Below are 24,852 nucleotides of genomic sequence, written 5' to 3' on the forward strand. Positions count from 1 at the left end.
GTATTCTGTTGTAGAAGGTTGATTGTCATGATTCAACAACTGTTGGTGGAGAGGCAGGTGAGATCACATGCACGAGCGGCCATATGGTATGTGCCAGGACTTGAGGTAATTTAAAATGAGGTAGGGAACATGAGAGAGAGAGATATGGGCAGTAAATGGCCTCGGAGAAATGAGACAGTGAGGAGGTATCAAATTAAGGGCGAAAGCAGAGGAAGCCAGAACAAAGCAAGTGCGAGATCCAACAGAACTTTGTTAAGGCAACAAAAGAAAGGAAGCTGACAGAAAAGGAGGCACTTGGGCCCCTAACTCAACAATCAGAGAGACTGGTATGCCAAGAATGACAAACTGAAGCGGCAGTCCTTAAACAACTTTTATTGTTTGAAGCACTTTCCGTGACTTGAAATTAAAATGTGCTTCCCCTTGTTCGAAGATATGTATTTCTTATTTATTTTTTATGTATCTTTAATATTCCTGTGGATCTTTTTATGATTTTACATTAATCTCTGGTGCTGCTACAAGTGCCTGTGCTTACTGCCTGATGATGTGCATTTGTTCACGAGTGTGGATCATGCAGTTACCCATGTGCTGGGGAGTTTTGCCCAGCATCATTCTGAGGTGACCTCAGGGCACAGCATGCTAAGTTTAAATCCCACACTGCTTTTTATCAGCAAATGCTGACATGTTGACATTACCTGGGAAACACAAACAGTTGACAGTTTTGTGTATAGCACAGATTAAATGCAAACATTACAAATAGAATTCCCAGGGGTTAATATGTACATTTGGATGCATGAAAGCATATTGTTAATTGTTAAAGCTCTTTGTTGTCAGATGTGTAGGACCATATGTTATCTTGGTACATAACGTACAAGGTCAACTGTCAGTTGTACTTGGTTTAACCCCCTCAAAGTATCCTGTTTAGCAAATAATTTGTGTTGTCAAAGTATGGAATTGCATTTGCATGGATGGACCAAACTATCACTGCAACTTTCTTTGATCCCGTTAACTATTTTGTCAACTGCTAGGATTATCTGACAGAGAAGCAATTTAAAAAGGGAATCAGGCAAATAGTGAAGGTGTTAAAGCAGAAAGTAAGAAAGACAGAGTAGTGTCATTTTTTTTAACACGTGGGGAATAGGTGAAAACAACAGCAACTTGCATTTATATAGCACCTTTAAATATAAGAAAATCGCAAAGTGAAGCGCGTTTTCTGTGGGTTTAAGAATGTTATCCAACAAAATAACGGATTAACTGAAAGTTAGACAATTCACACATACCTTATAAAAACATGCTCAGTTGTGGATATTAATTGGCTTGCCATTCATACTATAGAAGTTACAATTTAATCGCAATATCTGAGTTCATTATCAATGGCACATTCTAATCTTATTTTATTTCCAGTCACTAATAAACAACCAATGCACAAACTGCAGCAAGTTCAGTGTCTGGAAAAAAATGTCTTCACATTCCTTTGCGTGGTAATGTTGGTCTTCATACACCCCGAAAAATAAAGTGTATGATTGAGTAAATAAACACAAAAATAAACAGTTCTGGAAAAAAAATCATCCGGCTTGCCCATAAATTTGCCAACTCATCTTTTGTGCCTGTGCTTGGATATTTTAGCTGAGCCTTGGGTGCCAATATGTGTTGGGCCTCTGTGCATGCACGCTCTTTCAGGTGCCCCTGGCAATCTCATTATCTTTCAGAGTTCCCCACTCTCAGTTTTAAACCTTTTAGAATTGTTCCCAGACCTCCGGTCAAGCAACATGGTCACAACTATAATTATGGCTTAATCCAAAGCATCCTTGATGCATTTCCCTTTTTACCTTCACTGATTATATTACAAATAATTTCATATGAGAGGTTTCTGCTGTAGGTAGTTTCCTTCCAGTCCCACTTCGTGTTGTGACTGCACTCCAGGAGCTCAGGAACTGCAGAATTTTCCTTACTGTGGTTCAATGCAGGAGTGCACAGAAAAACTCAGCCAGTGACAAATCAAATATTACATAAATGAATTATAATAAAGTGTGAAAATAAATAATTTGAAATGCTATGTGAAATAAAAAAGCAATGTAAAAACAAGCAACCCCAATAGCTGAAAATAGATAGTAATCCAGACATTAAAATTGAGGCAAGAATTTAAATAAAGATAAATTACATGAGACTTGTGCATTAGAATATTATTTTATTTTTTTCCATGAGCAACATACAGAACATCAACCTGCTTTTGTTAAAAATATCTCCCTTGTTCCACGATTGATGACGTGTTCTGTACTTCTTGGAACACTTGAGGTTTTAATGTTGATAAGTTTCTCTTGTATCTGCTGAATCGCTATAGTATTGGAAAATTGCATTCTGCGCTTGGTCATTATCTTGAAAATCTTGAGCACATGTGGTTCTTTTTAATGAGTGAATCTTTCATCAGCACCGCTACATAAATCTCATGAAGCTGTTTAACAGCAAAACTCAACGATTAGCATATAATATTTATAGGTACTTTATATGCAAGTTTTTAACACTGAACAGTGGGTCAGCAAACATCTGAAAACATGTTTTTAAATTTTTTTTTAATATATTGTGCTACTACTGAGCAAAGGCTGACCCTTAATATTTGGAATTAGACTGAGCAACAGAGGGAGCTGTTGTTCACTATTTTCTTTGAATTAGAAAAGATTTTCAATTTTGAGAATATCTACTTTTCACAGTACTTTATTTACTGTCTATCTTTCAGCATTATTCACGTAAGTGTTATGTGTAGTGTTGGTCTGCTATGGTCCATTCTGAACATCCATCTGCTATGTGTCTGTGATCTGTCTGCACCATGGTTATAGCTCATGTCAAATGAACTTCGAGCAAAAAGAAATCCTGATCAAGAGACTTTGATTTAAGTTTAGACACCTCAGTAACTCCAACTTTGCTCATGAATATAAATATTATATACACACACATATATTACTTGGAGATATATATTAAAATTTGTTCACTGCTTCCTTCAAATGGTGTTTAACATGGAGCGTCGTTTGACCTGAAGCCAAAAGACTTCATGGAGTCTGGAGTTTGTCTGCATTTTTATTTTACTCCTATTTTCCCTGAATGTCTCATGACCTTTTTTAAGGATAGAATGTAAAATTAAACCATTTTTTAACAGAACTTGCCCTGAATATTTTTTTTAAAGAAGGCAGCTCAGTGTCTGTCCTCAAAGAACCTTGAAATAGTGGACCATCTCAATGCTTTAACACTTTGTAGAAACTAAAACACATGGAGGTGCATGTTGAGCTGAATTTATATTTTAGTTTGGGTTGTGTTAAAGCCAAATATTAATAAGCCCAGAAGACTGTTGTACTTTGTGTACAGACTCCTTAACACAGTTAAATATAAATTTGTTCGTCTTGCAGCCAGAATTTTCTGGAGCAGGGCATCTTCATTTGACTTTTCCTGTAACCTTCAACTCAAAACCTTTTCCAGTTGCTGGAAGTGCGAACTGATAACGGGGGCAGCAGGGTGGCTAGGTCCTTGGTGAACGGTGAGATTTAAGGATTGAGAGATAAACAGAGTAAGGAAGGGTGAGTTAGTGTGGGTGAATTCAATGTCAAATCAGGTACTGAAAGAGAGGGAAAGAAAGATTGGATTAAAAGAGAGAGAAAAAAAGAGACTGAATGGAAAATTAAAATTTGACATTTTTAAAATCTCCCAACAACAATTCGCTACTTGAAGGAATGAGACTCCAGACTTTTAATTGTTCCCTCTCTAACCCAGGGAGTAGGGAGTCATTAACAATGGTTAAAATAGTACGTGCACTATTGATTATTAGACTTAATTTTCTGTAGAGAATTAATGGGTAATTAATGTGCAAGTGCAGCAACTTCATGAAACTCCTGAGGAGGTTCAGGTCAAGATGTTGTTTTCGCGAAGCTAATAGCTGGAGCGACGCAAATCGTCCAGCAGCTTGTGGCGATCCACAATTCATGGGGTATCTCGTCCTCAGCACAAGTTTCTGGCGAATTTGTGCATTAATAATGGCGTGTGCTTTGTTCACCATGTTTTAAGCAAATTCCAACCCATATTCTTTTAGGGAGAAAAAAAGATTTTTCTACCACCTGTATGGCCTGCAAACTGAGGGGAATACAGCGGCACTGCTTTGGAGGTTTTGTGAAATTATGTTGCGCCTTCAAGCCTGACCACTCATAGCTTCACATTTGGCCTATCTGTCTGACTTCAGGCTGTTGCTTATCGTATCTGACTCCATTAGACAATAGACTTAACTGAGCTCTTGGCATTCATTGTAATAAACCCAAGTTCAGACCAGTAATGTTCCATAGCAACTCTAGTTGTGATGTGTATGAGCTATTGTTTTCACAAACAATGCATTAATTTTTATGCTTGATGAGATACAACACAATGAAATTAAGGCAAATATTTATATTTCATACTTAATGGAAAAAGATCAAAAATATTTGCACAGCTTATCTGACAGCTACTCGTTAACAAGCCTCTGACTCCTACCATGTGTCTGTACAATGATTGCTATTGAATATTAACATTCTGGTCTTCCGAGTCTTTTTAAAGGACAGTAGAATTGAGAGGCAACAGTTCTCCGAGGGAGGTGGGCTTTGCTGGAAACTGTTGCACTGCCGGTGTTAAATCTTCTTTGTACAGTAACATCAGTTAACATCTTTGTACTGTAGACATTTTGTGTAACTTTATTTGGTAGCTCAGTGCTAGTTCTATTTTAAAGGAAAAGGTAATTCTAAAGGTAAGAGCTTCCCTTGCTACTGATTCATTCTTGTTTCCCCTTCTAGCCATTGATGTTTGCGAACTTTGCATTCTGTTCAATCCTGAGCTTGACGTAGATTCCATATCCTCTCTAACATAAAGACTGCTTACTTATACCACCACGACATTGCCTGCCTCCATCTCTACCTCTGACCCTTCGCTGTAAGACTTGACTACTCTAACGCTTTCCTTCCTCTATCCTGCATAAATTCCAACTCGTACAAAATTCTGCCACATGTATTCTTTCCTCCATAATCGGTCTTGCTCATTGATCTCCCCGTCCTTGCTCCCCATCCCTCAATGCATCGTTTAAAATCCTTATCTTTATCTTTAAATCTCCTCCGCCTCATCTCAGCCTATCTCTGCAATGCCTTCCAGTTCTTTATTGCTCCCGAACACTCAGTTCCTCTTCCGCTGGCTTTTTCTGTATCTGCCCTTCCTTTGTTCCACTATTGAAGGTTTTATTCTCTGGAATAGCTACCTAGATCTTTCAGCCTCCCCACTCTTCTTCAAAAATCTTCATCAAAACCCATTGCTTTAACCAACTCATCAGTCACCCCACCTAATCTCTTGCTTGCTGGTTTGGCATCTATTTTTCTTGTGCCTATTTGTGAATACCCCGAGCCTCATTTCTGGAGCAGCGGGTGAGTTTTGAACTCTCACCGCCTGCTGAAAACTGGCCCTGAGTTAAAATTATCCACCATAATATGCCAATATTGTGACATTTTGCAGACCAGCAAACTTATTTATTTGATAGCATTACTTTAAAAATAAATCTTATTTGCAAGCTCTTCTATTGACCCAATATTCTTATTTTTTTAATTAAAAATAAGGGTGATTATATGTCGACTTACATCAGAGGGATTAACTAATACATGTTGATTTCATGAAATCAGGCTCCTTTTCTTGGATTTACAAGTCTGCAGCTGGATTAAGGGAGCTGGATTCAGTAGAGGAAATGTGGGAAACTGGCCATCGACACTAGTCTAAACAGTGATAAGAATTGTACAGGCATTGGTCAGAATTTTGTTCGGTGAGGCGGGTGGGGGTTGTGTCTGAGGTAGGCGGGAAACTTGGAAGGCCAGGTTTCCCACAGGCCCTGCCGATTCTATCACTGGGGCCTAATTTGAATGCGAGGTCTGCAACCAGCCAGCTTAAAGGGCTGGCTGTGGGCGGGTAGGCCTCTGGTCCGAGGGAAGGGGGATTGGTAGGAGGGCAGGGGAGGGGGGATCGGCGATCAGGAATGTGGGAGATAGGATTGGAAGGGGCGTGGGTTGCAGGATTCGCAACCGATAGGGAGTAGTCGGGGATCGGTAGGCAAGTGGGGATCGCGGTGGTGGGTTCAGAGGGTGAGGGGGATGTGGTCGTCCAGAGATGGGGAATGGGTACGCAGAGGATCGCGGTGGGGGGTGGACGATCGGGGCTGGCCATCGGAAGATCGTGGCCAGCCTCCTCATTGTTACACCAGTAAAAGTGGCTGTCTAGTTGCCATCTTGTCATGCCAACCTGACCTCTCTCCAACAGAGAAGACTCCTATCTACTCAGCAACACGAGAACTATGAGGTTGACTGGAGTATTTATCATCTCAATACATACTCATTTCTTATAACTCCAATCAGATCCCAGCTGGAAATGTAGCCAATGACTTTCTGAGCCAGGTAATTGGAACAACATCTGCTAGTCTGTTCTGCAAGCTACTACTCTAGGAACATTTTTAAAAAAAATGTTGAATGTAGCTTGAGGCTTGGTCATTTTTATAATTGTATCCTGAAGTTCAGTTTACATCAAACTGTCTGCAGAGAGCTTCACTGTCTCTGCCTCAGCCTTTTAAAGACCGAGATCATGTCACTTTTCAAACTTATTTTCTCCAGTGAAGACTTGGAGCCCAGAACCCACAAAAAAAAAATCAACCTCTTTTTGAAGGTAGAGTGCATAAAATTCCAAACAGCATTTCAAGTATGGTCTCACCAGTGATCTGTACAAGGTTAGACTAATTTCATTTGATTTGAAATGAAATACAATTGAAATATATCCGATATATTAGATATGTTGATAATAGTTTTGCATTCGCTAAATGTACTCCGTGAATGATCTGTTTTCAACCTCAAAATGTTTTCGCCTTTACAAGTAGGACTGTGCTTGGGTCCTGTACAGACATCCTACATATGTTGCAAACTTATCTCAACAAGTTGATAAGGTCGTTTGTGCCACTATTTCTTAATGACTAGGAGGGACAACACTTTTTTAATATATTTTAATATTTGATAATTATACCTTTCTAGTGTTAGCCAATGCAAATTTGGCTCATGAGATAAATTGCTTCCTCAAGTTAAGGAATATACAGTTGATATTTAAATCTATTCAAAGAGTAAGAAAACATTCCTTTCTTGCTGATATAGCCGAAGTTATAACTTTACCAACTGTCCTTCTGTAAATGTTGTTAAAAATAGATTTACAAATAGAATTTACTGCAGATTATCTCACCTGAAGACTCTTTAAATACTTTGGACCGTGACCTCTGTATTTCTTTGTAGAATCATCTCTAGTAGAAAATCTATTGGAAGTGTCTTCACTGCAACATCCCTTGTTGCAACGTGCTTTTAGCATGGATGATGAAATAGCCTTCCAAAGAACCTGCAGTGCAGTCTGGGTTATTTTTGGTGGCCTTAATTCATTTGCATTATCTGTGTAGTTATGTTTGTTATATTGTAGACGAGCAGGGCGATCTCCTAGCCAATATTCTACCCTGAACAAAACCACCAAAAATTTAGATTACCTGGCCATCCATCTCACTTTTTGTTTGTAGAATCTTGCATGCTCGTTGGCTGCCACATTTACTTACATCGTAACAATAACTATACTTCGAAAGTAGTTTTTTGGGACTTACTCTGAATGTGATACAGTGCAATATAAATGCAAGTCAGTCTTTTTCTTTTTCTTTTAGCAAGTGATTTTTATAAAAATTAACAGAGACTTTTTAACTCTGGCAAATGTTATATTTTAGAATCTGACCTTTTTGTCAAAGCTGATAGGATGTGATTCCTGCATGGGCTGTCAAGTGCAGAATGAAGGTAGGTGTTGCCCATAGGAAACTTGCAGTCACACATAATAGAGATTTGACGGGAAGCAAGTCAACTGTTCATCCCCATGGTTGGGAAGTGATGTGTGGCGCTATTTTAGTTAACAGCCTCACAGTGTGAGAACACTTATCTTTTAGCGATCATACTATTATCGAGTTCAATGTTGTGTTTGAAAGGGGGAAACTCGAAACAGCTACTAAAAACTCTAGATTTAGATAAGGCCGACCTCAACGAGATGAGACTGAGACTGTCCACAGTAAACTGAACAAATTTGTTCATGGTTAAAGTGCCACACGATCAGTGGAAGGTGTTCAAAAAAGAATTTACTGTGCTACAGAACCAGTTTATAACCCTAAGGGGGAAGAGCTCTATTTGCTAAAAAAAGAAAACAGCCATGGACAACAAAAGAGGTAAGAGACAACATAAAACTAAAAGAAAAATACATTATAAAACTGCAGAAAATAGCACAGATCCTGGCGACTGGGAGAGATTCCAAAGGTGACGAAACAGATAGTAAGAGCTACAAAAAGGGAGTATGAAAATAAACTTGTAAGGGCTATCAAAATCAACACAAAAATTAATTAGGAAAGAGAGATGGTCAGGAGCAATGTGTGAACCCTTTGAAAACTGATGAGTGATATTGTAAATGAAAATAAAGAAATGGCTGACATGTTGAATAATTACTTTGCATCAGTCTTTACAGTAGAGGAAGATGATAGCATGCCAGAAATCCCAAGGAAACTGATATTGAATCAGGGACAGGGACTGAATAAAATTAACGTAAGCAAAATAACAGTAATGAAGAAAATAATGGCACTAAAGAGTGACAAATCCTCAGGACCCGATGGTTTTTAAAGGAAGTAGGTGAAAGCAGTGCAAATGCCCTAACGATAATCTTCCAAAGTTCCCTTGATTGGGAACCATTCCTTTAGATTGGAAAATTGCATATGTTACTCCATTATTTAAAAAAGGTGAGAGAGGGAAACCAGAGGATTATCGACTAATTAACCTACCATCTGTTTTCTGGAAATTACTGCTGTCTGTAATTAAGGATAGAGTGACTGAACAGCTTGAACATTTTCAGCTGATCAGGGAAAGCCAGCATCGATTGTAACAGGTAGGTCAAGCCTCACAAATCTGGTTGAATTTTTTGAAGAGGTGACTAAAGCGTAGGAATATCTATGGATGCTATTTGTATGGACTTCCAGAAGGCATTAGATAAAGTCCCTCTTAAGGGACTGTTAGCTGAACTTGAAGCTCACTGCTTCTGAAGGCAAACTATTGACCTGGTTAGGATATTGGCTGAGTGACAGTAGGCAGAGAGTAGGGATAATGGGCAGGTACTCTAATTGGTAGGATGTGACTAGTGGTATCCCGTAGGGATCTATATTGGGGTCGCAACAATTCACAGTATTTATTAACTACTTAGATGATGGGATAGAAAGTCACAAATCCAAGTTTGCCAGTGACACAAAGATAGGCGGCATTGTAATCATCATAGGCAGTCCCTCGGAGTCGAGGAAGACTTGCTTCCACTCTTAACATGAGTTCTTGGGTGGCTGCATAGCCCAATACGAGAGCCACAGTTGAGGGAAGGAGTGGGTGGGACTGGTTTGCCGCGCGCTCTTTCTGTTGCCTGCGCTTGATTTCTGGACGCTCTTGGCGATGAGACTCGAGGAGCTCAGCGCCCTCCCGGATGCACTTTCTGAAGGTGCTTTGAAACTGTCAACTAGGAGGTGTGTGAGAGCAGAAAGAGAAAATTGTCCTTTGAATTTTTCCTTCCTTCCTATGGGCAAGCATCTTTGCTTTACTCTCCATTTCCCCATAGTGATGTGTCTCAGATTGATTACCTGCGTAAGCATTTGAGAGAGTTGTGGGTGGTAAAACACATCTGATCATTTCATGGTACAGCATATTTGTGAAAGGTACTCTACACTTTTCTGTTTTCATTTTCTCTCTTCTGTAGCTTTACATGCCATGCAACAGTAAAAGCAACTTTGCACCTCGTAAAAAATATATTCTTTGACATTATTCAGAAATTTCGAAAGGAAACCATTTCGAGCAGGTTCCAGAATTTTGCCTTGTTGCATTATGCATGAAATAAAGCACTGGATTCAAAAATCTTATGTTCCTTCTCCCAATCCTGTTCAGTCGGGCTGTTTTATATCTAAAAAATGTTAAAGGTCTGAAACTACTGATTTAATCCACGTGGCTTTAACTGTTGACAACTTGATCAATGAAAATGCAGTTGCTATTGTCAGGTTTCACTGACTTGAATGACAGATAATTATATTTCGATATACACATTGAGGAGTGTAGTGGTGGTGAACAGGATTTATTAATTCATAATAAATGAGCATTTGTTTATGGGGGTCCTTGTGCATGAAACACAAAAAGTGAGTATGCAGGTACAACAAGTGAGCGGGAAGGCAAGTGGAATGTTGGTCTTTATTGCAAGGGGGATAGAGTATAAAAGCAGAGAGATCCTGCTACAAATCGACAGGGTATTGGTGAGGCCACATCTGGAATACTGCGTACAGTTTTGGTCTCTGTATTTAAGGAAGGATATACTTGTGTTGGAGGCTATTCAGAGAAGGTTCATTGGATTGATTCCGGAGATGAGGGGGTTGACTTATGAAGATAGATTGAGCCTATATTCATTGGAGTTCAGAAGAATGAGAGGTGATCTTATTGAAACTTATATGATAATGAGGGGGCTCGACAAGGTGGATGCAGAGAGGATATTTCCACATAGGGAAAATTAAAACTAGGGGACATAATCTTAGAATAAGGGGCTGCTCATTTAAAACTGAGACGAGGAGAAATTTCTTCTCTGAGGGTTGTAAATCTATGGAATTCTCTACCCCGAGAGCTGTGGAGGCTGGGTCATTGAATATATTTAAGGTGGAGATAGACAGATTTTTGAGCAATAAGGATTATGGGGAGCGGGCAGGGAAGTGGAGCTGAGTCTGTGATCAGATCAGCCATGATATTGAATGGCGGAGCAGGCTCAAGGGGCCAAATGGCCTACTCCTGCTCCTATTTCTTATGTTCTTTTGCATTGAGTCAGTTTGCTGACATTTATGTCAGATTATGTGCAGTCTTTTTCTAAGAGAGGCTGAGACTTGATTGCCTCAAAATGTTCTTATCCATCTGCTTTCCATTTGAAAAAATTGATTCCTACATACAAACTAAACCCGAAGTGGTTATACTTGAAACTAGAATGTTTCAAGTACAGATTTTTGTGGAGTTTTAACAGGCATTTGGAAGTTATATTTCAGACACTTTCTAGCCCACAGTGCCTAGTACTGTATTGGGTGCCAGTGATCATACTCTCATCTGAGTCAGAAGGTCAGGGGTAAAAGCCCCATTCCAGAGACTTGAGCACATAATCTAGGCTGCCACTTCAGTACTCTGCAGAGGGAGTGCTGGCTGCTCTGTCGGAAGTGCAGAATTTTGGATGATATGTCACCCTCTCAAGTGAGTGTAAAAATTCCCATGCGCTATTCAAAGAAAAGTAGGGGCGTTCTCATGGTGTCCTGGCCAACATTTATTCCTCAAACAACATCACTTAATAGAAACAGATTATCTTGTCATTTATCTCGTTGCTGTTTTTGGAACCTTGCTGTGCAGAAATTGGTTGCTGCATTTGCCTACATCTGGACAGTGACTGCACTTCAAATGTACCTCATTGACAAGTTTGTTTTTTTCCTCTTTATACAAATCAGTTTATTAATGAGCTACTTGTGCAAAAGGCAATGAAAGGATTTGGAAAAGATTGTTTCCAAATGAGAAAAGACAGAGGTTCCATGTGGCCAAATATGTGCGCACATTTCTTGGGCCACACAATCACCTTCCTATAGTGTGTATGTCAGCAGATGTGTAACCAGCTGCAGGTCGGGGCTATAAAAGGAGCGGGGGTGCGGCGGCCCGGGGCGAGAGTGTGGAGCCACTTCAGGGAGCAGCGTGAGCTGGTGCAGGAGGGCGACGACTTAGAGAAGAGCAACTGGATTGGACGTCACCAAAATCAAGGCCGCTGATTGGAGCGTGGGCAGGTACAGCAGGAGCGGCAAGGTCGAGGCGAAGGGGCGGCGAGATATTGCAGAGCGATATGATTGGGGCCCAGGAGAGGCGTGAGTTCGGGCCCAGACGCGGCAAGGGCCCAGGGGCAGCACGGGCTAGCCCACACTGCCATATAGGTGCGCACTTGGTCCATGCAGCAGAGCTGGTCTCCAATCATCTTGGTTAATCCTTGTCACTGGACCAAGACCTAGCTCTGTCAAGCCTGTGTGGTGGCTGGTGTGCAGCCAAAAAAAAAAATCCAAGCACAGGCATTTTCCACCCTTCAAGATGTAGTTCGGGACCTGGAATATCAGGTCCTTCATTGAAACACCTGTGAACTCATCCCTTTTTGGAGTGGAAGCAAGTCATCCTCGGTTCGAGGGACTGCCTAAGAGGAGGAGAATACCCATTGTATGCTATGGCTAGAGCTGGTCATTTTAAGAGGGGCAATCATTCCACAACAAACACATGGGATTTTTCAGCCTAAAGCACTTTTCCTGTCAGCTTATTTTATTCATTGGCATTTTAATCACTAACTTGTTTTGAAGTTTCAGTGTTCTAACTCTTCCCGTCCATTTAGGAGTTGAGCACGTTTCCAAATGTTAACTATGACAGCTGTTGATGCACTTGATAAATGCTCAGCTCAGCGGCACTCTTTAAAAATCAAGCTTTGATTAATGTGCCAGTAAATCGAGCTGAGTGAAGCGCATGTTGAGTCTATAAGACCAGCTGGTTATGGTCAGTTTTTAATGTCCACCTAAACAGGTGTATGGGACCTCAGTTTAACAGCTCATCAGAAAAACTGTCTCGTACAATGCAGCATTCCTTTAGTACTGCCCTGAAGTGTCAGACTAAATGATGTGCTGAGATCTTGGAGTGGGATTTGAAGCCACAATCTTCCCAAAGTTGAGAGTGCTACCAACTGAGCAGTTTGTAATCAATCAAGGAATCCAGATGTGCCAGGTTGTGAGAACACCATCTGAATCCTGAGATTGAATTTCAGTCTTTAGCTCATTCTTGGGTTTCTCTACGCTACTATAACACAAAGTTCTCAGCCCAAAGGATAACCGGCCATAGAGGTATTGGTTCATATTTTTTGAGCTTTCTGAAATTACAGCCATAACAGGACAACATGTACTTGGTCTTCACAAAATTACAAAATAAACAAAGTACAGCATGTCACAAATAACAAATAAACTGAAAACTCAAATATTTCTCACCCATGGATCGGTTTAAGCAAAATATGTTAGGAAAGCAAGGCATATCAGATTACTGGAAATGTAAAGATCTCCTGTGATGATAGATGATGCCCTTCATTCAGTCAGCTACTTGTTTGTTGCAGCTTTTAAACATGGAGGAAAACATTTTTCCTCTCTGGTAAATCATTGACCAATATTGGTCATTACATATTGAAACTCACTATATGCCTGGTGTAAGAATTTGTTAAAAGTACTTGAGGAACACAAATGTGATCATTTGGAGTTAGTCACAGAAGGCAGACCAGGCATGTATTTACCTTGTTAGTTTGTTCTGGCCAGATTACACAATGACTTTTTATCAGGATGTGGGTGGTGCGCTGCAAGCTGGTTAATATATTCCTAAAAAAACATTATTACCTCCTGCGTTGGACACATAGCCCTTTTCCCTGTCCAGGTATTGCGATTTTTGAGAAAGTTACTTGTTTTCAAAGTGGAAGTGTTCTGAAAGCATTATTTGTTTCGCATCAACTTGGCTTGAAGCACTGAAATTAAATCTGTTGGTTTGTTTTTCTTTCCAGGTGGTGACACCGTGTTTGCCCCCAGTCAACTATGAGCTGGTGAGTAGTTCTTTCTTCTCTAGCTGTTTTTCATGGTAATACTGTTGACAATAGCTGGTGCTTCGATCACTGAATTGGAAAACATTAAGAAAAACTGAACAGCAGTATTGCTTTATTATGGTAATTGGCTGAAGGATGATAGGTTGGGGCAACGTGCTCTGACTGCTGATTTTTACATTGAGACCTACCGTGTTTAGGGACCTTGGACTGGATATTGTCACATGATTGGAAAGGTGAGTACAGGCAGAGAGAAGCAAGCAGGTTTGTTGGCCATGTGCCAGTATTAAAGCTCACATTTGTCAACTGATCAGTAGAATGTCGCATTTCTCTTAAGTAGCAGTTTGGAGACCAGGGGAACTAATAGGACTCGGTCTTTAAATCTGTATCTGGATGAATGAAAACATTGTTTGGTAGACATACTGGAACATAATGCATGTTAAGGAGCAGCATATGCCTGCAGGACCATATAAATCCCCAGTGACAAAGACAGCGTCTTGTGTTCTGGCTTTCTGTTTATCAGTACTGGCTTCAGCCTGAAGCACCATTTATGTAACTCATATGGCCTTTCACCCTGTGGAACAGAAATCAATTATTCCATGGTCAACCATGGATCAAAATTGCAACTGGATTTATATTTAGACCCTTCCCCAAAAAACACACTAACAGTTTTAACAGCTTGATTCCAAATATTAATGTAATGCTGAAACATTATCCCCATGACTGAATAGTGATTAATAAATTGTTTCTAAGTGAGTTGTATATTTTGCTGCAAATTGTGATTGCTGTATTGAAAACTGGCATTATTTCTAGCTCCTGTACTTCTGAGCTCAAGGCTATCAAAACCAATATTTACCGCTTCCATATTCTTCTATAATTACACATTTTTGGAACACTTGTAATGTCTGACAGCTGTGGAACTGGACCAAGACTGGCCAAACTCAGTTCACATGGATCAGTTACAATCTTGAGAATAAAGAGACTTTAATATCATCAGTTTGTGCTAGATTTGAACCCAGGTTGCAGAGATGAAAGGGTATTTCTCTACCCCACTGTGTCACCCAGTCTCATTATTAATATCTCCTTACAAATTTCGGGTCTTGGATTTTCTCTCCAGCTCGCTGGTACTGTTGACTCCCTCTGAGTCTGAGCATTTTGTGCTCAGGAGTGTCCTCATATTGCCTAATATCTCATCAGACAATACTTTAACCCAGGTGTATAACTATAGTGCCTCCTTGTGATCTAAACTGCATATTGCACCTTTCACACACGTGACTTGTGTGCACTTATTGAATCTTTCAGTCGGTGAATCCAAAACATTTTAGTGAGGCAATGCCGGATACCAATTGTTAAGGTGCTTTATTTTAAATTTGTTTCAACCCATTGCATTGTAAAACACACCAATTATAAGGAACTCATTTCCCAATCCTTTTTGTGGAAATATGGTCAATAAATCGCAAATATGGCATGTGTCTATTCTATTTTTAGCACAAGGCTATATGACTTAAGTATAAACCTGAAAAAATATCCTAATAACTGACAGACTGGTCTTTTGGTTTAAACTGAAACACCCCAATGAAGGACGCGATAGAAATATTTTGAATCCTATGCTTATTTGCTAATGATGAAAACTCTCATGTTGCATTCTGTCAATTTGCAGAGTTCACTCTTCACAGGGCTATTTTTGGATTTTACCAACTAAGACCATGCTACTTGTCAGCACAGAACAGCAAGAAGCCCCCACTGCTTTGCCTTGCAGGGTCAGTTAGAGCTCCTTACAAAACTAACATTTTAAAATGTTGCTCTGTAATTGGAGCGCTGCCTTTTAAGTACTGCTGGTTAGGCTACTCCACATAAGGGACCAAGTGCTGCTCTTTGGTCCACAAAAAATCGCACCGGGGTCCTCAAACAAGTACAGAACCCCTGATTTAAATATTGAAGTAAGGATCCTGCCTGTTTCAGATAGGAGTGTTAGGATCCCATTTGGAGGCTCGTTCGAAAATTGAGTCAGGCTAGTGCGACCAGTGAGCAGCACTTATTTTTTTTTTCGTTTGTGGTCTCTAACTTGTCAGACTGTCAATACTGGATGAGCTGAAGCCATTGTTTTTGGTCCCCGCCACAAACTGCGTTCTCTAGCCACTGACTCCGTCCCTCTCTCTAGCATCTGTCTGAGGCTGAACTAGACTGTTCGCAACCTACGTGTCATATTTGACCCTGAAATGAGCTTTCGACCACATATCTGCGCATAACTAAAACCGCCTATTTCCACCTCTAACATTGACCGTCTCTGCCCTTGCCTCAGCTCTTCTGCTGCTGAAACCCTCATCCATGCCTTTGTTACCTGTAGACTTGACTACTCCAATGCACTTCTGGTTGGCCTCCCACATTCTACCCTATTTAAACTTGAGGTCATCCAAAACTCGGCAGCCCGTGCCCTAACTCGCACCAAGTCCCGCTCACCCATCAAGCCTGTGCTCGCTGACCTACATTGGCTCCCGGTTAAGCAATGCATTGATTTCAAAATTCTCATCCTTGTTTACAAATCCCTCCATGGCCTTGCCCCTCCCTATCTCTGTAATCTCCTTCAGCCTCACAACCCCCCGAGATGTCTGCGCTCCTCAAATTCTGCCCACTTGACAATCCTTGATTATAACTGTGCCTTCAGCTTCCGAGACCCTAAGCTCTGGAACTCCCCCGCCCATAGCTCTCCGCCTCTCTACCTCTCTTTCCTCCTTTAAGACGCTCCTTAAAACCTACCTCTTCGACCAAGCTTTTGATCATCTGCCGTAATTTCCTCTTATGTACTTGATGTCAAATTTATTTGTTTTGTCTCATAGCACAACTGTGAAGCACCTTGGGATGTTTTACGATGTTAAAGGCGCGATATATATGCAAGTTGTTGTTTTGTACTCCTGTGTTTTTCAATGTAACCTTTGGTCCCCAGAGGTACTGTGGGGGTGAAGGAAATGAACTTCTGCTTTTAGAAACAGCCTTTTGCATTTTAGACATTTCTGGATAGCCTATTGAAAAACCAGGCTGTAAGATCTAAAACCGGGCTCATGGCAAATTAGGCTCTCTTTTTAGGGAGGGTATTTTGACTTCTGTTTGTGTGTGTGTGTGTGTGTGTGTGTGTGCATACACCAGTAGTCAAAAAGCACCGACATAAACAGCCATGCTGAGAATGTCATAATGAGTGGCCAATGGCTTCCTTCAGAATCACAAGTGAAGAATACATTAGAGGGAAATGGGGAAAGAAAAATATGTTTATATTGTGAGTGTAGTATCAGTTCTTGAGTCGGACACTTGAGGGTGCTCCTGCTACTGCATGATATTGTTACTGCAAGTTTACATACTTTTCAACCTCAAACAGCCAATCGGTACACCTGTTTATGACTGCTTATACCATCCCGAGCTTATCTTGAGTCCAGATTTGCAGCTCCATGTGAGGCACTGTATTTTATCTCTTGCGCCTGTAACTCCTGCTGCTGTAAGACTGTACTTTTCCTATTGGTACAGTGCTCTCCTGAGCAACAGGTAAGCACCAAAACTGCAATATAAAATGGCAAGTGTAGATTGGTACAATGTCGATGAAGGCACCATAGAAGTTGACAACACAGAAGCTGGCTGGCTATTCATTCCAAACGTGCCTGAGCCCTCTTTGGAGCAAATCAAAACTAATATCACTGCCCTGGTATCTCCCCAAAGCTTCTCCTTTGTATATTTATGTTCTTCTCCTTTGTATATTTATCTACTTTCCCTTGAAAGATGCAGTAGCCTCTGCCTCAATCCTTTACGTATTCTTGCACTAATATGGACGGATGTCAACGCTAATACAAAAGCAGCTGTTGCAAAAGTTCCATTAATAATTAAAAATAGCTGACATTTGATATAAAACTGACTTCCTTTTGGGGCATGCCCTATGGAACCACTTCTGCTTTAGTAGCAATTGAAACTCCCAAGTTGAATAAGAGAGAAACATCTAGAGGAATCATGACCATAATAATATTGATAAAATAGAGGGGCAACAATGATTGTGATGGAGAGAAAGAGGCTCGAGGTGTAATAAAGACCAATGGTTTTTCCTGTTTTGTGTTCTGGAGGAAGGTTAAACTTCTTTAGAAGAAAAGGGAGTCAATCCCTCTGGTATGTACCCCAGTGTCTTTAATTTGTCACTTAACATTTCCCTTTCACTTTTGCAATTCTGGGACCACTCGCCATTTTTAAGATATAATAGATAGATAGACACATCATGGATTTCAAAACCCTCGTTTATGCCAGTGCTGATCTACTTGAAGACTTGTGCCTAGAATTAGTTAGATTGGATTTATCTTGGCAAAATACATTTCAGCCACATTTTCCATTGTGAATATTAAACGTATTTTTTTTCCTCCTTCCCCCGCAGTGGGAGTATGAAATATCTCATGTATGTCAAAGAGGAAGTCAATGCGGTGAGAACATGGTGTGTGAGGCACAAGCTTCTGATCAATTCAGGGTGACTGATCTTGCCACAACCATTACAATGCACAATATCCCAAAACAGTGCGAGACAGTCACAATGTACAAAATCAAAATATTTGCCCCTTACATACACCAACCACAAATGGCTGAAATGATTCTAGTTTTTGTAATGCTCAAAGTAATGCTTAATTTTACTGTAATGTGTGTGCCACCATTTTACTCTGATATCCTAAAATTCAGTGAGGCCAATACAGAAGGATTCCACAAATGCACGTAGTAGTGGGCACCCCTGATTCTTTGGCTCCATAAAATGGTGCTTCATTACAGAAACGTGGTTGCAGGGTGGCCAAGACTGGGAATTAAACATACAGGAGTATCTTACAATTCGGAAAGATGGACAAGAAGGGAAAGGAGGTGGGGTAGCTCTGTCAATAAAGGATGATATCAGGGCAGTTGTGAGAGACGATATTGGCTCTAATGAACAAAATGTTGAATCATTGTGGGTGGAGATTAGAGACAGTAAGGGGAAAAAGTCACTGGTGGGCGTAGTTTATAGGCCCCCAAATAATAACTTCACGGTGGGATGGACAATAATCAAGGGAATAATGGAGGCATGTGAAAAAGGAACGGCAGTAATCATGGGGGACTTTAACCTACATATCGATTGATCAAATCGCACGGGGTAGCCTGGAGGAGGAATTCATAGAATGCATACGGGATTGTTTCTTAGAACAGTATGTTACAGAACCTACAAGGGAGCAAGCTATCTTAGATCTGGTCCTGTGTAATGAGACAGGAATAATAAACGATCTCCTAGTAAAAGATCCTCTCGGAATAAGTGATCACAGTATGGTTGAATTTATAATACAGATTGAGGGTGAGGAAGTAGTGTTTCAAACGAGCGTACTATGCTTAAACAAAGGGGACTACAGTGGGATGAGGGCAGAGTTGGCTAAAGTAGACTGGAAACACAGACTAAATGGTGGCACAATTGAGGAACAGTGGAGGTCTTTTAAGGAGCTCTTTCATAGTGCTCAACAAAAATATATTCCAGTGAAAAAGAAGGGCGGTAAGAGAAGGGATAACCAGCTGTGGATAACCAAGGAAATAAAGGAGAATATCAAATTAAAAACCAATGCGAATAAGGTGGTCAAGATTAGTGAGAAACTAGAAGATTGGGAAATTTTAAACGACAGCAAAGAATGGCTAAGAAAGCAATAAAGAAAGGAAAGATAGATTACGAAAGTAAACTTGCGCAAAACATAAAAACAGATAGTAAAAGCTTTTACCGATATATAAAACGGAAAAGAGTGACCAAAGTAAATGTTGGTCCCTTAGAAGATGAGAAGGGGGATTTAATAATGGGAAATGTGGAAATGGCTGAGACCTTAAACAAGTATTTTGCTTCGGTCTTCACAGTGGAAGACACAAAAACCATGCCAAAAATTGCTGGTCACGGGAATGTGGGAAGGGAGGACCTTGAGATAATCACTATCACTAGGGGGGTAGTGCTGGACAGGCTAATGGGACTCGAGGTAGACAAGTGCCCTGGTCCTGATGAAATTCATCCCAGGGTATTAAAAGAAATGGCGGAAGTTATAGCAGATGCATTTGTTATAATCTACCAAAATTCTCTGGACTCTGGGGAGGTACCATCGGATTGGAAAGCAGCTAATGTAACGCCTCTGTTTAAAAAAGGGGGCAGATAAAAGGCAGGTAACTATAGGCCGGTTCGTTTAACATCTGTGGCTTGAAGCTATCATTAAGGAAGAAATAGCGGGACATCTAGATAGGAATAGTGCAATCAAGCAAACGCAACATGGATTCATGAAGGGGAAATCATTAACTAATTTACAATTTACTGGAATTCTTTGAGGATATAACGAGCATGGTGGATAGAGGTGTACCGATGGATGTGGTGTATTTAGATTTCCAAAAGGCATTCGATAAGGTGCCACACAAAAGGTTACTGCAGAAGATAAAGGTACACGGAGTCAGAGGAAATGTATTAACATGGATCGAGAATTGGCTGGCTAACAGAAAGCAGAGAGTCGGGATAAATGGGTCCTTTTCAGGTTGGAAATCGGTGGTTAGTGGTGTGCCACAGGGATCGGTGCTCGGACCACAACTGTTTACAATATACATAGATGACCTGGCAGAGGGGACAGAGTGTAGTGTCACAAAATTTGCAGATGACACAAAGATTAGTGGGAAAGCGGGTTGTGTAGAGGACACAGAGAAGCTGCAAAGAGATTTAGATTGGTTAAGCGAATGGGCTAAGGTTTGGCAGATGGAATACAATGTCGGAAAATGTGAGGTCATCCACCTTGGGGAAAAAAAAACAGTAAAAGGGAATATTATTTGAATGGGGAGAAATTACAACATGCTGCGGTGCAGAGGGACCTGGGGTTCCTTGTGCATGAATCCCAAAAAGTTAGTTTGCAGGTGCAGCAGGTAATCAGGACGGCGAATGGAATGTTGGCCTTCATTGCGAGAGGGATGGAGTACAAAAGCAGTGAGGTCCTGCTGCAACTGTATAGGGTATTGGTGATACTGCACCTGGAGTACTGCGTGCAGTTTTGGTCACCTTACTTAAGGAAGGATATACAAGCTTTGGAAGGGGTACAGAGATGATTCACTAGGCTGATTCCGGAGATGAGGGGGGTTACCTTATGATGATAGATTGAGTAGACTGGGTCTTTACTCGTTGGAGTTCAGAAGGATGAGGGGTGATCTTATTGAAACATTTAAAATAATGATAGGGATAGACAAGGTAGAGGCAGAGAAGTTGTTTCCACTGGTCGGGGAGACTAGAACTAGGGGGCACAGCCTCAAAATACGGGGGAGCCAATTTAAAACCGAGTTGAGAAGGAATTTCTTCTCCCAGAGGGTTGTGAATCTGTGGAATTCTCTGCCCAAGGAAGCAGTTGAGGCTAGCTCATTGAATGTATTCAAATCACAGATAGATAGATTTTTAACTAATAAAGTAATTAAGGATTATGGGGAGCGGGCAGGTAAGTGGAGCTGAGTCCACGGCCAGATCAGCCATGATCTTGTTGAATGGCGGAGCAGGCTCGAGAGGCTAGATGGCCTACTCCTGGTCCTAATTCTTATGTTCTTATATGCTGTCATGTAAAAGCTTACTTTTTGTAGCTTTCTCAATAGTTCCATTTGGTGAACATCTTGTACAGTTGAGCAGTACAGACAAGAAGGTCCTAGATTCGATTCAGATCTATATTGTTAGCTGATTTCAGCCAAGAGTTGTTCCAGATTACTATTTAGTGACGTTAGCTGGCAAGTGAATATGTGTGAATGTTAGGTAAGTGGAGCATCCCCATGTTTGAGTCGCCTACGAACATTCACTGTCTAGGCTCACAGGTTAGCCTGGTCAGTGAGGGTGTTGGGAACCCTGGTACTGAACCTCTGCAAGGAATCAGTGCCTTCAGGAGAGGAGGAGGAGTTATGATTTTTTTTTAATGTACTATCTTAATAGCATTGACTTATGAAATGCATGGCAACACATTAAAAATATATAGCAGAATTTACTTATCTTTTGGTATTCCATTTTAGGTGGTGTCATTTTGTAGTTGCACAGCTCTGCCATGTAGTCGTCATTACGGAACAGAATCGGTTGTTGGGACAAATTAGTCATTTGGGCTGCAATAAAACTCATGATCTGTAGTAATTATGGGCCCAAGTTTCGACCTCAGTTGCTCCTGATTTTTTTGGAGCAACTGGTGTAGAACGGAGTATCTTAGAAATTCAAATTCTCGGCATTTAGTTTGCTCCAGTTCTAGTCAGTTCGAACAGTTTCACTTTGGAACAGAATTTTTTTTTCAAAAGGGGGCGTGTCTGGCCACTTACGCCTGTTTTCAAAGTTTCGGCAGTGAAAACTTACTCCAAACTAACTTAGAATGGAGTAAGTGAAGATTTTTGTATGCTGGAAAAAACCTTGTCTACACTTTAGAAAATCAGGCGTAGGTTACAAATCAGGTGTAGGGAATGGTGGGGGTGGGGTTTAAAGGGAAGTTTACAAACATTAAACACTTCAGTTTTACAAATAAAGAGCCATCATCAATAATAAATGATAAAAACATCAATAAATCAACCAATAAATCAATCAAAAAAATTAATAATTTTTTTAAAAATCAATAAATAAAACATTTTATACTTACCGACTGCAGCACCGGGATCCCTCCAACAGTGTGCTGGGATGCCCCCCCCCCCTTTTGTTATAGATCCCTTAATACCCTTAAATAATAAAAATCTATTAAGCTTAATTTTGAAATTTTTAATTGACCGAGCCTAGACAAAAGGTAGTTAAATTGAGTTCAGATACCGATCAGCCATAATCTAATTAAATGATAGAACAAGCTTCGAGGGGCTGAATGGCCTACTTCTGCTCTTACTATAGACACATGACACTGGGAAAGCTCTCAAATGCAATTAAAATATTCTAGTCTTCAGTCAGACATTGGAACTATTGTTGCTATCTTGAAAACATTCCTCAGTGCATACTATGAATGTTTCCTACGTCACCCATTCTTATGGTTTCTCTGTGTGAGACTGGTAATTAGCTCCCATTTAACAGGGCGAATTCCAGATTTCCACCATCAATTTGTATGTAGAGGTATTTCCTGACATCACCCTGAACAGGTTATGCCCTCATGTTCTGGACTCTCCGACAGGAGGAAATAGTTTTTCTCTATCTATCCTGTCAAATCCTTTAATCATCATAAACACCTAATTAGATCACCCCTTATTCTTCTTCATTCAAGAGAATACAATCCTTGTCTGTGCAACCTGTCCTCAAAAATTAACCCTTCCAGCTCCGGTATCAGTCTGGTGAATCTGCGCTGCACTCCCGCCAAGGCCAAGGAATCCTTCCTGTCCAGAACTGAATGCTGTATTCCAGATGCGGATCCTTTGACTGTACCATATGATAATTAAGATGATATATAATTTATATGTAAAGATTTATTGTACTTTTTAGGGACATTAACCATTAACAACTCACTCTTGGGGTTGTGTTTATTTTCAGAAATAGAAATACTACAATTAATACAGTTTTTGCATTTGCAGAAGGGAGTTAGTAGCTCAGACCTAGAGCGACAGCAGAAAAGAAAGACAAACATCAAATTATTGGGACAAAATCCTGGGTTATTAATGAGTGATATTTGTAGTTGACCTATTGGGTAACTCACTATCTCTTAACATCATTGTGCTTAGAATAAGTCATATGAGTTGTACAATACATGATTATAAGGAACAAGAGTCAAATGATTACATTCAGCTGAATGATGAATTCCAAAAGAGGTTTTATTTCACGGCCTTTTTGGGCTGGATCCAATTCTGGAACATTCTCTTCCTGAAACTGTTGATGTGACCCTGAGTTCATGCTGCAATCAACAATGTATTAACTGCAGTGCCTACATTTTATCCCTACTATTTTTTTCTCTGATTGAAACCTATGGTAACAATCTATGATAACCTATGCATACTGGTGTACTTACACAGAAGAAGAATCTTCCAAGATAATTCACCTTGATGACACTGCTCTTTTAAACTGAATTACCGAATAAAGTTTAATTATTATTATTTTTTAAATTGCTTCCTCAATTACTGATATATCGTTATTCGAAAGTAAATGAGCAGAATACTGCAGGCTGGTTTGTGCAGAAGTGGGAAACCTCAGCTTATATATTTACTCAGACTTTTTCTGCACTTCTCTGTTCGAGAGGGAGTTCCAGGATTTTGATCCAGTGATGATGAAGGAACACCATGTCAGGATGGTGTGTAACTTTCAAGTGGTGGTGTTCCATGCGCCTACTGCCCTTGTCCTAGGTGTTAGAGGTCGCGGGTTTGGGAGGTGCTGCCGAAGAATCCTTGGCGAGTTGCTGCAGTGTATCTTGTAGATGGTGCACACTGCAGCCACGGTGCGCGGTGGAGGAGGGAGTGAATGTTTAAGGTGGTGGATGGGGTGCCGATCAAGCAGGCTGCTTTATCCTAAATAATGTCGAGCTTCTTGAGTGTTGTTGGAGCTGCACGCATCCAAGCAAGTAGAAAGTATTCCATCACACTCCTGACTTGTGCCTGACAGTGTGTGAACCCTCAAACCCTCTTTCTGCTGCAGTGGAAAGCACAGTGTCAGTGGATTTTCTTGGCAGCATAGTTGCAGAAACTTATTTTGAACCTATTGCTTGCAATTGGTCGTACGAAATAAAGTATCTTTCAATATGTGTGATCATCTGACCTGTTGACTTCAAAACTGAAGCTGCTGTGATGTTTTTCTCAAGAGTTGTCATAAAAAATATTAAACTCTTCCATTGGAAAAAAAATTAAAATTCTATGTAGTTTGAGAGATAATTTATTTTAAAATAATATGATTGCATTGATTTACAATTGAATGTTTGCCAGCTTTTCTGTTTCAACTTGTAATCTTTGATTGTAATGTTTGGTTTCTTGAAATAACAATGTACATTTATGTAGTGCCTTTAATGTAGGACAGCGTCCCAAGGTGCTTCACAAGCATGACAAAAATAGTTACCGAGCCATGGAAGGAGATGTTCGGACAGGTAACTAACAGTTTGGCCAAAGCAGTAGCTTTTAAGAATTGTCTCTAAGGAGGGGAGGGGTGGCAAGGTTTGGGGAAAGAATTCTAGAGGT

The 24,852-nt window shown here is 40.4% G+C and overlaps 1 protein-coding gene across 7 annotated transcripts in view; it reads left to right on the forward strand.

Annotated features, from left to right (window-relative positions):
* The window catches only part of LOC139264547 (tensin-3-like), a 548,053-nt gene that overhangs the window by 264,085 nt on the left and 259,116 nt on the right, over window positions 1-24,852 (forward strand). For all 7 annotated transcript variants that reach the window (XM_070881176.1, XM_070881175.1, XM_070881177.1 and 4 more), the window contains one exon: window positions 13,693-13,731. In XM_070881176.1, coding sequence (XP_070737277.1) covers window positions 13,693-13,731 — 39 coding nt within the window. The remainder of the gene's footprint in view (window positions 1-13,692; window positions 13,732-24,852) is intronic.

This window comes from Pristiophorus japonicus, chromosome 5, assembly GCF_044704955.1.
Source record: "Pristiophorus japonicus isolate sPriJap1 chromosome 5, sPriJap1.hap1, whole genome shotgun sequence".
In the NCBI taxonomy this organism is placed as follows: Eukaryota; Metazoa; Chordata; class Chondrichthyes; family Pristiophoridae; genus Pristiophorus; species Pristiophorus japonicus.